Source organism: Cetorhinus maximus, chromosome 20, assembly GCF_964194155.1.
Source record: "Cetorhinus maximus chromosome 20, sCetMax3.hap1.1, whole genome shotgun sequence".
Lineage (NCBI taxonomy): Eukaryota > Metazoa > Chordata > Chondrichthyes > Lamniformes > Cetorhinidae > Cetorhinus > Cetorhinus maximus.
The window spans coordinates 64,690,226-64,703,572 of record NC_135898.1 but is presented as its reverse complement, the minus strand read 5'-3'; the positions used below and the strand labels follow the sequence as shown (position 1 = coordinate 64,703,572).

Genomic DNA, 13,347 nt, shown 5'->3' with positions numbered 1-13,347 from the left:
CCTGTACATGCCTTTCAACAAATCACTACCAAGCAGTATTGCCAATGATTTAAGAAATCTGTTGTCAAGCTGATGAAGAAGAAACCACACAGAGGCGATAGGAAGCCTTTGCTACCTAAAAATCTAAATACAGTTACAATATTTAAAATGAATAATTTCTGGCACAATGTAAGAGAGTTCCCTTCCTGCAAAGGACAATCCTGATATCCTTGACTCAATGAGATTATTTTTTTCTTGCAGTTGAACTTTCAAAAGACTTTGATAAAGTTCCACAAAAAAGGCTATTACTTAAGTTCAAAGCTGTGGAGATTCAGGGTAAACGCTGGCAATGAATAAAAAAATTGTCTGAAGGTTAGGAAACAATAAATAGTTATTGGAGGAGTTATATTGGATTAGGGGAGTTACTGAATGGAATCACTGCCATTTCTGATGTATGTAAATGATGTGGATTTCAAAACCCGATGCAAAATGGTCACACTTGCAAATGATAACGAACTTGGTTGGGCTGTGGAGCCACAGGAAGGAGACAAAATTTGCAAATGGGCAGAACAATGAAATTTAGTACAGAAAAGTGTAAAGTGCTACACTTGGAAGAAAAAATAGATTGCATACAAAGTCCTTAAATGGTATTGAAATAGCTAAGAATGAAGCTGAAAGAGATTTGGGAATCTAAATAGACTCAACACTAAATATATCCAACCAATCAGAAGAGCAACCAACAAAGCCAATAGTTTGTTGAAATATATAACTAATACATAACTAAAAAGTAGACTAAGAGGAAATAATTGTCAAACTTTATAGTGCTCTATTCAGACCACACCTTGAATGCTGCACCCAATCCTAGTTGTCAAGAAGTCATACAGGCACAAAGCACTAGAGGGAATGCAGAAAAGAGCTATTAATCCCCAGTTCTAGGAATCTAAGTTATGAGAAAGGATTGTAAAAACCTGAGCTTTGCAACACAGGAAGGACACATCTGAGCGGTGATATTACAGGTGTATGTGGTTGTTAATGTTGTAGAGAAAGTTCACCCAAAATATTACCTTAAATTGACATAAGTAAAACTGAAGGACAGCGGGTCAAACTTGTTAGAGTTAATTTTAGGACTAATATCTAGAAATTTCACAAAGAATGATCAACATCTAAAATAAACTTACTGATAAAGTAACGGAGGCAAAAGCCCTGAAATCATTGAAGAAACAATTGAATGCTACAAGTTGGATCATTAGGATTTATCTGACTGGACAGACAAAGATGAACTGAATGGCCTTCCTCTTGTGAAATAAAACCAGCAAGCTACCTGACTATATCCTGCTAGTGGTAGCAGCAAGAAGAAGTGATGCCTTTGGCCAAATGGCATTGAGAAGATCTATGCCAAATTGTCAGCTGGTACATTAGGCAAATGTCACACAGCAGGAACAAGCAAGAACATAAGCTTGCATTGTTGCCAAGATTTCATGAGACAGCTGAGTAAGACACATGCTATCGTGTTTGTTGTGGTTTTTATAAATATTACGAGTTGATCAAATTATCCCATTTATGTTATTAATTTAACTATGACCACATCTAACGGCATAAATAAATATCTGAGTGTAACATAAAGGATATTGAGAGGTGACTTTTTAAACAATGGCACATAAATAATTAATTAAGGTTTAAATATTTTGAGGTATGCAGGCAGACTTTTGTGCTTTGTTACAAAATAATAATTACAAGTGAAAAATGTCTTCCTATTCGTATTCCAGTAACTGTCCATTGCTTTGATTACCGACCATAAATGTAAATGTATGGACATAAATAATCTTACCAGTTTGTTTCTCTTTTTTGAGGAGTGTGCCAATCCCTGCTGTAATGCAAGTACCTGCACTCTGAAGCCTGAAGCAGTGTGTGCACATGGACTTTGCTGCAAAGACTGCAAGGTAGCTGAATCCTTTGAGAACAGAGGTTCTTTCTCTCACAAAAAAAATGATATCTTTTACCTTCATAGTTCCGAACAAAACTGATCTTCATAAATACATTCTCTAATCATGCAACCAAGTGGAATTTAATTCTTGCAGCGGGGGTTCCACCCACCAGCTGGAAACCAGCAGCAACCCCACTGCAGCCATTTTTGGGATGCCCGATTGGATTAATTCCCAATCAGGCACTTAGCTTCCCACATTCGGGCTTCCTGGCTCATGTGAAGGGAATTTTCCACCCCCCCAGAAATCATGTTGCAGGATGGATATCCCGTCCCCAAGAGCTACCAGCCAATTAGAGTTCCATTACTGGCAGCACCACCGGGAGCAGTGCCCACTGCCGGTACAGCAGTGTGGCCTGGACAGAGGATTGACGATGGAGCCTCAGGAATGAGGTAAGTGGGGCAGGAGGTGGGAGTGAGGGCCATCAGTTTGAAGGTCAGAGGCGGGGAGGGGGTCTCCAGGTCCCTTATTTCCCAACGGTGGATGCCTCAGTTGGGCACAGAGTGTTCGGCAAGGAGGGGCTCCCCTAATAGGCCCCAGACCTACCCACCAGGATATTCTTGATGATAGACCTGCATGGCCTGATCCATGCCAGCCACTGGGTAAATATCAGTGGCAGTGTCCACTTAAGGGCTTCGATTGGCCTCAGAGTGGGCAGGCTATCCTTGAGCCTTCCCGCCCTGGACTAAAACAGAGGGAGGTGGGAAGCAAGGTGACAGGCTCTCTACTCTGCACCTTCCCACCCGAGCACATGCCCCCCACTTCCCTGCCTCCAAACCTGCCTCTGGGGGGGCATCAAATTCCACCCATTGAATAGAAAATGATATTGGATAAAAAGACAGTATGTGCTGCATTTATCAGTTAGTTAATAGAAACATGTTAAAATGTAGAACATAGTGTGAACAAATATAGAATAAAGACTTTAGAGATTCAATCAATGGCCCTCTTTTGTCAAAAGCCCAGTGGTATAGTACATCGGTGTAACATTGTGCTCACTCTGGCATTTGGATCCACATTCATGATTTCTTATAGCCTGGATTTATGATTTTAGTTGGAGCATCAGGGCCAGGCTACAAGCAGAGATGATTTTGGTATATAAAGTAAGTTTGAACAAAAGGTCCTTTTGCATGAAGTTTGCCTTAGATAATTGTATAAGCCTGGATTGGTCCTTCTCTAAGTTACTGCCTCTCTACAAATACAAACCCAAGGCATCACAAGTGTCTTCATAGTTCAATTGATCATTCTGCTTGCCTTTTTTCACACCTTTAGCAAAGTCACAATGTCCCATAGATGCATCCTTCTATGGGGTGAGAGGGAAAGGTGGAGGAAGCATCACAGCTATTAGTGATCAGTCATAAAGCAGCATTGGCAGAGGACTAGGAACAATGACCAGTACTCCGGAGTATAGCAATAGGATGTGATAAATAAGGAAGAAAATTAATTTTCAAATGCAAGGAGGGAATAAAACAAAAGGAAAATAAATCAGTCCTGATATTTAATGAACTTGTGAGGGATTTGTATACTATCCATTATAAACAAATCTCATCTCCATTGTGGAAATACTCAGCAGATCAAGCAGCATCTGCGGAGAAACAGAATTCAGCCAGTCAGGCCTTAGGGACCTTCCTCACCAAAACTGGAAGATGTGACAAATTAAAAACATTTAAAAAGGAAGGCAGGAAGGAAGAAAAGAAATATAGCAAAGAAATAGAATGGCCTGTGAAGTGCTTGCGTGAAAACAGGAGATGGTAAATGGCAGAAGTGATAGCAGAAACCAAATTTCCGAAATATATTGCCAGCGCATAAGGCCCTCTGCTGGTGCTACAAAGGTGGAAAATTGCCCCTTATAAGTCAAGTTAATACAAGAAAAGAATTGAATTATATACAATGCAATAATAGTCATATATAATTGAATGCCCCAATTCAGTCTGTTTCTGTTGGAAACGAGAAAATACTAGGACCAGATTTGGCCATTTGTATTGGTACCAATGTTCGAAAAGGCCCAGCTAGTGATATGCAGTACTTTCACAATGGCAATCATGGTCATTTATTTCCATTATGCAAAGTGCCAGATAAATTATTCTGTCAGGATTTTGGTAGCAATGCAGCTAGATGTGCGGTGGGCAGGATTTCCACATGCCTGCCTGATTCAGTGCTAACTGGTGAATTTCTCAGACTTATTTGAATAATTACAGTGGGTTCCTGGCAGTGTTGTTATCTGCAATTGGGAGCTTACCACTGGGGAGATGTAGGGGTGGGAAATGACTGCTGCTAATGGACTGTGATACCCTAAGCAACTTAAAGGACCAGTCAGATTTCCATTTATTAATATGCTTTTGCCTCCATTTTTTAAAAGGAAATGCCATAGATAACAGACATTGCTAAAATGTCTCTCTCCACAACAATCTCAACTGTGGCCATTTAACCTTTCTTTCCACTACCCAGTTTCCTTGTAACTATAGAAACTTGTCAGTCTTTTTATTTCATTCTCAGGATGTGGGTGTCACTGGTAAGGCTAGCATTCTTTGCCTTTATAGAGTTGCTTTGAGAAGGTTGTTGCTGGGTCAAAATCCTGGAACTCCCTCCCTAACAGCACTGTGGGTGTACCTACACCACATGGACTGCAGCAGTTCAAGAAGTCTGCTCACCATCACCTTCTAAAGGACAACTAGGGATAGGCAATAAATGCTAGCCTTGCCAGCGATGCCCATATCCCATGAACGGATCTGAAAAAAAATATTAAATTCCAATTCTCAAACTGCTGCATGGGATTTGAATTCACTTTCTCTACATTATTAGGTCAGGACTCTGGGTTACTAATCCAGCAACATAATACTGGCATGTGTAGAATTCAGTGCTATTGAACCAATGAAGCTAATGATGTACATGTGATACATGGGGGGTGTATTATCATGTGGGTTCTCCTCTCCATCCACCATAATTTTGGTAGAAGACCCACAGAAACTCTAAAAAATTGGCCTTAGGGTAGTAACACAGGACAACTGAGAGAACATCTGCAGAAATTTACTCCCATGGTGTCACCCATTATTATTGCCTCAATTTAAATATGCCCACCTTAAATTTGGTTAACATGTCGCTTGAATCAATATTAAATGTTAATATTAACTTTCACTGTAAGTTTGCATGCACGACCATAATTCTATTTGCAAAGTTTCAAACTGCATAATATATCTTTCAACCCTTTAATTTATTTTGTTTTTTTGTTAATGTACATTTACAGCTGAAGCCTCCAGGAACTCCTTGCAGAGATTCCAGCAACTCTTGTGACCTGCCTGAATTTTGCACTGGAACAAATGCACAGTGTCCAGCCAATGTATATCTACATGATGGTCAACCCTGTCATAAGAAGGATGGTTACTGTTATAATGGGATGTGCCAGACCCATGAACAGCAGTGTATTACTCTCTGGGGACCAGGTAGATAATGATTAGCTTAAATCTAACCAATATAGCACAGAAAATCGTATTAAAATGGAGAGTATTCAAGACAAGAAGTTATAATTGCTATTGAGGATCTGAGACATTTACAGTGCCATTCTGTACATGCGACGAGTCAATTCATTCTGCTCATAATGATTCTACTTCAACACTTAACCTTGGAATTCACATTGTCTTAAATAGCATTCACTATTATTAACCTGATGGGAAAAGAACTGTGTGAACTAATGCTAAAATTCTGGGTATGCAGCCCTTGAACTAAATGTTAGGAAGTGTGCAAAGGGTTACAGGTTAGCCTACCTGTTAATTTTGCTTTGCTCTCTACTTCTGTATAAGCATGTCATCTTTGTAGACCTGATACAAACAAGAAATCCCTATTGTGATGAATTAAAGAAACAGTCTATGTTCTAGTATATAACACAGCATGAATTATACCTCAGCACATGCCATGAAGCTGCTTTGAAGGTATTGTCATAGCTGATTTGATTGCTGGCCCAGGATCAGATGTTTGCCTGAAGCAGCTACCACAGAATTTGAAAAGCACATAATCCTGAATTTTCCAAAGCATGATATTATGATTATAGAGGATCATTGGAGAGATGCTTATTTGATTGACTCCAGAGGCTACCTTCCAGTAACTTCTTCCTGTCACAGCTGAGTTGAATTTCATCAGTCCTTAATGAAACTGCTAAATGAAGAGCTTTCAATAAAGGAATGTTCTACCTTCATGGCTGATGGACAGTCTTTCTGCACAAGGGCATAGGTGTTAGTGAAGTGGTAGTAGCTCCAGTTGCAGAGAGGTCTGAAGCATATATTATCATGACATGGACTTGAAATGAGTGAGGAATAAATGGCTCATGACAAAAATTTGTTCATTATTATCATAGGTAGCTCCAAGTAGATTTGAGAAGCTATCCCCTCCCACCAATGATGCTAATCAGCTTATATATTTTATTTAAAAATTGTTGCTGGGTACTTTTTTAAGAATGAGGTGAACACTATTCTTCCACATTTCATCTGTTTGATACTGTCACTGGTACAAGATGACAAGAAGTTCCGTTTCCTAACACTTTCTTTATTTACTTTAACAAGTACTCATAAAAGTGACTGAAATTGTTCTGACTCCTTTAGGTGCTAAACCTGCCCCTGGAATATGCTTTGAAAGAGTAAACTCAGCGGGTGACCCGTATGGTAATTGTGGGAAGGACTCAACTGGTTTATTTGCAAAATGTGAGATCAGGTACAGACAATGCATCTTATATCTTCTCAAGACACAAGCAATTGACGTAAGACTTTTCTACCCCATAATTTCTCCGCCTGAAAACATACAAAAGTACAGAAAACCTTTAGTGAATTTTTGCAAGCCTCCACTTAACTTTTGTTTTTAATCGCCTTATTTTACTGTTTCTTCTCTCTCATCAAATGCTTATGATTTACTTCCCTATTTAGCACAAGTCACTGGGTTTTCCTGTGAGTTTATTACTTTTGTCTATTCCGTGAATAGAGGATGTTATCTTTGAAGTGTTACACTCTGTGCTATGAAAATTTTGGATGAGTATAGATTGAAGTAAACTAAAGCTGTTTCTTTTTTAATTTAGCAGTGGTATCATTGTTCTACCTTCTTTTGTGACTGAACAACAGTGTATCTGTAATCTAAGGTAGACTGTTTGTTTCTTATATGCCGTTTCTTTAGTAAATTATGAACATAATCACCCATAGTAAACGACGCAGTGTTTAGGGCCATGGTGTCTAATTTTCAAGCCCTCTAGATTATTTTTTCTGTAACTGGCATTTAATTTTCCACCAGTCTTGATTTTCTACAATAATAGAATCAGTTTTCCTTAATAACTAATTGACTATTCATCTATGGTGTCTGGTTCCAACCAAACTGAGTTTACTTTCCATCCATGATATCCAATTTCCCAATGGTCTACATTGGCTCTGTATCCATTTTGTCCAGTTTCTTAGTAGTGTAATAGGGTTGTTTATCCACTTACAAACATTCCTAGGAAATCTAATATAGTTGTCCAACCATGATGTACCAATTTCTGCAGAACTTTAATTTTGTTGCCTACATTGCTGCCCAATTTCCCTAGCAGATTATATTTTACTTCCAACGATAATTTTGAATTTCTTTTGGAGCCTACAGTAAATATTCAATATAACTGTTTCATTTTCCCCAGCCATTCAGATCGATCCTTTGCTCATGCTGCCCATTTTATGGCAACTTAAAATGTCTGACTCTGTTGCACTTACAGAATCAGTTTCTTTGCTGAGCTAGAGAGGGTCGCTCTATTAGCTTCTTATGGAGGAGGTTTGTCTTAGCAATATTTTTACTTCAAATTTCGATAATCCAAAATTTGTGGGGTATCCCCAAGGCCTAAAAGTTAGATCAGTGCCAAAGTAGGGATGTGATCCAGGTGCAGACCATGCTGCTGCATGCACCTAGAGAGGCCATTGACTGGGCCACAGCGAATTGTTCCACTAGCCTCATTTGTATGTTACTCGCGAGCTGGGGGGGTGGCGGGGGTGCCTGTTGCCATCCTTGAGGCAGTTTGCCACCCACAGTGCAGGGAGTAAAATTCAGCTGGCTGGAACACCAGGCCTGTCCTGGTTCCACATTCAGTTAAGAAAATATTTAAACATGCCTTTCGGGGGGGCAGCCTGTAGCAGTCCGTTTAAGCACTGCTGGCTTGACTGCTGGGCACCTGAGAAGACCGAACGCAGCTTGCACAGCATAGGCTGTGACCAGCCGCAAACAATTTACACAAAGAGGTCTGAAACTGTTGCTGAACAGTTGCTTATGGAATTCGGGAGCATTATGCCAGTTTCAGGACAACTGCTGGGCCCAATAACCAATATAGCAAGAAGCAAACTTCTGATGCAGACAGAGCACGTACATGCTGCACATCATTCACACAGAGACATATTTAGTTAGAGTTCATTTAAATTTGAGACATTTTCATGAAAGGCATGTGTTCCCAGTTGGGCCCAGGTGGCTGAATTCCATAGCTAATAAAAAAAACCTTTTGATCAAGGAAATTACTTTTTTTGAACAGGCATTGAAGCAGCAACATCTCATTTCATTCCAATTTCAGAAAACGAAGCATCAAACAGGACTTTTTGTGAAAATATCCCAAGTCAATTCTGGATAGCTATGCATGATTTTATGAAAGTAGCAACAGGGATACTCTAGAGCTCTCTGTTTTTAAAGATATGTGGAATCATGAAACTATGTTTCAAACCAGATGGTGACATTATGAAGTATTAAGTTTGAGTCGATCCAGACTATTTCAAACAGAATACAGTGATCTGACTTCGCTTTCGATTTCTGAGTTAATGCAGCCTTTGGGTTGACCCTTAATTCCAAACTAGTTTGAGCAATCAGATTCTGTAGAAAAGTGGTTCTGTGCTAACTTCCCTAGGAAGCTGAGACTATACATGCATCTAATCCTTAGGCTGCAGGCGGGCATGGTTCCATTTGATGGGTTTTTAATGTAAGACCATATTTGAAAGACAGAAACTTTATTTCTTGATAGCTCTTACAAACTCACTATATACATGGGGAATGCGAATTCCTTATTAAATTACTACCCACAGTCCTTAGTTTTTAATAAACACGTAAATTTTTAATGCCTTGTTCAGTTAGTCACAGAAAATTGTATGTTTTTGGGTTATTTTGGTGAAAGGGTGAAAATAGACGCTAAATGGATGATGTGCGAATAAGACATTCCTGTTTGAAAGTCTGGTTTTAGCACACAATTTTGGACTTATTGCTGATTACCGTGATTTGAAATTTACTGGAAGTAATGAAACAGACAGTAGCAAATTTAGCAATCTTTGGAGCAGTACACGTGGGCTCCACTCAGCAACTTCTGCCGAAGACTAACACACGAGCACATTTCAGGTTGGCTCAGGGACCGAATGAGAGGGCACACAGGTCCTTGGACCCTGATGCTGATGGTGGAGGAGGTCCAGAGGGATGTTGTGTACCTGCAGGAGGAAAGGGACTGGTGCTGCTCTGCCTGGCTGCTCACTGTTGGGAGATTAGGTCAAGTTACTATCCACCCAAATGCTGTACAGCCTTGCTAATGAGTGTTGGCAGGCAAACCAAGTGGCAATCAACCCCTTAACAAACGTCTGGGGGGCCATTCCTAGCATAAGATTTAACTCCTTTACCAAATGCTGTCTTACGTTAAACATGGGATAAATTGGTGTTTCAGCATAACATTCCAACTTTGGCACCTCAGAGGCTCTTTAGCATTAAAGTATCTGGAGAAAATTGCCTCTTGTGTTTTATTGCAGCAGGCTGAGAGAAATTTCAGTACCATCTTTGGAACAAATCAGAATAACAGGCCTACTTGGAATATTGTTTTTTTAGAAGTTACAGTGCTATCTTGTGGAAGAAGTAAGAATAGCTGGTATTATTTTACCAATTCAGCAATTCTTTATTGACACATGACACACTGACTAAGTGACAAATCTGAGATGATCCATAAGTAATCTTGGCCCAGATTTTGATGTTGTAATGACAGCGAAAATGTCAGCATTTGCCACCATTACTCCTCTGAAACTAACAGCAACTTCTGGAGTTTGCATATATACAATCAGGCCCAGAATCCAGAAGTTGCTGTCAGTGATTCTTCATTTGTCCAGAGACTAGGCTATTCAAGCCCCCCAAGACTGCAATCAATGGAAATCTTTGAACTGTGAGAACTTCCACTCTTACCCTCTTGGCCTTGCTGTCAAAACTCTTGCAAAGGTTGCACCTTGTTATTATAACAGTGTACTAAGTTCATAATTACTGATAAGCAGCACCAAAAGAGTAATTTTATATTTGTTGAATGTTAAATTTCTCCATTATGGCAAGAAATTCCACATATCTTTAAAATATATTTTTTAAAAGTTTGATCATGATATTTTAGTTTTTACCTAAATCCCACATGCATGTCGCAAATATTTGCTTTGCTATCTGTAAAATATAAAATCAAAAGTGAAGGGATTCAGGCTTTTTATCTTCCTGGTTTGCCAACTGTGAGAATACTTCAAATTGATTGGCTATTTACCCTGCTTGCTGACATCACTGTTGCTGGACACCTGGAGATACTCTCGACTGGATGTCAGATTCAAACTGACATCGGAAAAGGGAGATTCACGCCAAAACCTCACCAGATCTTTGAGGGCAGCTTTCTTCGATGTCAGCAGAAAGCACCATTGCCTCACCGCTGACTGCAAAATCCAGCCCCTTAAATTTGATCTTCAGATGTACCCATGGATGAAAGACACAAAAAGCTTCTCTTCTTACAGATGTAATATTTAGAAAGATCTGATGATTAACAGACTCACAGGTACGACAATTGTTTTACAGCACTGGTCTTAGCACAGAACAACAAATGAATATGCAAAACAGCTCATGGAGTTAACTGGTAGCCAATTAAACATGCAGCTCAACTAACACATTAAAGTTTCAGCCTAAAGGCAAAAATACCTCTCACTTCACACAGCAGTAAACAGGAGAAATGCATATTCATTTGATTTTAACTTTAAAATTATTAATAATAGTCATTTGGTAGTACAGAACTTGAGTATTGCTGAAAAAAGACATTTTGTCAAAGCTTTGCATCTTGCCCTCATCAGGGCAAACGCAAGAATACCAATGTCAGGGGCAGCAACACCTTTATATTGTATGAGAAGAGAGTGCTGATTGTTTGGCAAGTGGACTCTGATTGGTAGAGGCATTGCCATGGAGAATGCACCAGTTAATAGTAACTGAGAGTTAACTCCCAAGCATTGTTTGAAATATAAGCAAGGCAGCTTGACTCTGATTGGTCAAAGCATTGCCCTGGGAAATGAACCAGCGAATGGCTATCACATTTTATTTAGCTGAAGCAAGTGCGATGTATTACATGTTCTTTCTGTCTGCAAAGAACAGGGGCCTGTGTATTAAAATATATAGTTTCCAGTACACACAAATGCGCTGCATTGCGAGCCCAACTGACAATATTAAATTGGTTGTCAGTGTAATCTTTAGCACACTGAGGATTATTTAGCAAATATTTCCCAATCACGGAATCACATCTAATGTTGGACACTGTGTTTTGAGTTTTGCTAGCGTGGGCTGGTTGGGCATAGCCTGTACCTTGCCTGTTGTGAACAGCGGTAGGGACATGCAGTCTGATACAATTTGCCAGTCTTTGGGACATATGGCCTACATACCTAGCATCACACTGGCACTGAAATTTATATCCCACATTGCTCATTTGTGTGATAGCCACAGCATCTTTTTGACTTGACAGCATCATCCTGTTAGTGGTGAATACATTCGTGTTGCTACTGCATAGTAGCAGCGTGAAACAGCAAGCTTCACCTGTTGCTCAAATTTTTGAGGTAGCTTGCCCTTCCAAGGTAATCTGAGGTAGACTGAGCACTTTCCAGGGCCGCAAGCGACGGCCTTAGGCCCATTCATGAGTTTGCTGAGATATACAGCGTGAAATCATCTGATCAGGGTAGCCATTACCCTGCAGGATATCTTTGATGAGCCCTATTTCAGCATCAAACTTGCATGGTAAGCAAATGACTTGGGCCTTATTTACGAGTTTGCCGATAAGGCCAATTTTATAGCACGTGGAACTGTAAGAGTCCCAACACGTGTATTGACCAGTGAAGGTAGGATTGCAGTAGACCATGGTAGAGAACCACCTGGCAGAGAACCCCCTGGCAGATTTCTCAACTGGTCCCTCAAGGAAGGGGAGTTCATTTGACTGCTCCATTTCAAAGGTCAATTTGAGCGCAGGATAGAGCCCATTAAGACATGCAAGGAAATTATTACATGCTGCTATACATTTAAATATAGCAAACATATCATCCACATATCAGAAATATACAAGGAGATGGCATTCCATCGAAGACACGTTTCCCCTGGAACCAAACAAAGATGTTTGCGAGAGCTGGGCCTAGAGGGGATCCCATGGCAACACTGTCTATTTGGGGTGTATATGGTGTCATTAAAGCTGAACTCAACTGTTTGAGTGGCCGAGTTCATAAGCTCAATAAATATGATTCACACAATGGTGGTGGGTCTAGATTGCCATGATGTAGTGCTGCGTGCAAATACCTATGGCTTCCTTAAGTGGAAAATTGCTGAATAAGCTAGCAATGTCAAATGAGCACATGGACACAGCATTGCTATCGATCTGCAAGTCCTGTACAGTCTCCACAAATGTGAAGGATTCTTCACTGTGTATCAGGAAAACTTATTCAAAACTGGTTGTAACAATTCACCCAATCATTTGGCCAGCATGAATTGGCCAAATGCATCCACATACTTACATATTTGATCAGGGGAAAATAAAAAGAAACAGCTAAAAATTGTCCATGACTGAAGGCTAAATAAATTCCTCGAGCAGAATACTGATATATACCTGAGCCATGAGCTTACTCATCAGAATTATCTTCCACACACACAAAAACAACTCCACTTTAGGCCTAACTATTTATACAGTGCACAGGAGCCTCATCATTTATTTATTGCCCAGTAACTTTGGCAGCTAAGGCTATGCATTACTTAAATGAACTGCAAGTTGAACATTTTCCAAATACATAAACTAAACTGAATAAGGCCTATTTACAACTTAGTCAATCAAAACAGACAGACGCGGGAGATATGAAGAATAATGTTATACTGAATGAGAACCCTCTAATTCATGAACAATTGTCAACTAAAATAAAAACCTTTTATGTATTGAGGTTATTACAAACTAATAATTAATCTGAATTTCTTTATAGGTACTCTTCTTTCAATGCACTTTGTAATGTGTATCATCAATAAAAAACTGAAAAGTTTAAGGTGATTGTGTGATCTGATTACAAAATGGATATTTTGAAAGTTGTTGAAAGATGTTCAATACTTAAAAGGTTCACCTATTTGT

General features: G+C 39.6%; 1 protein-coding gene across 3 annotated transcripts in view; it reads left to right on the top strand.

Moving 5' to 3' along the window:
- adam12a (ADAM metallopeptidase domain 12a) overlaps positions 1-13,347 on the top strand; it is a 445,440-nt gene that overhangs the window by 374,563 nt on the left and 57,530 nt on the right. For all 3 annotated transcript variants that reach the window (XM_078564869.1, XM_078564868.1, XM_078564867.1), the window contains exons 13-15: positions 1,830-1,919; positions 5,203-5,398; positions 6,551-6,659. In XM_078564869.1, coding sequence (XP_078420995.1) covers positions 1,830-1,919; positions 5,203-5,398; positions 6,551-6,659 — 395 coding nt within the window. The remainder of the gene's footprint in view (positions 1-1,829; positions 1,920-5,202; positions 5,399-6,550; positions 6,660-13,347) is intronic.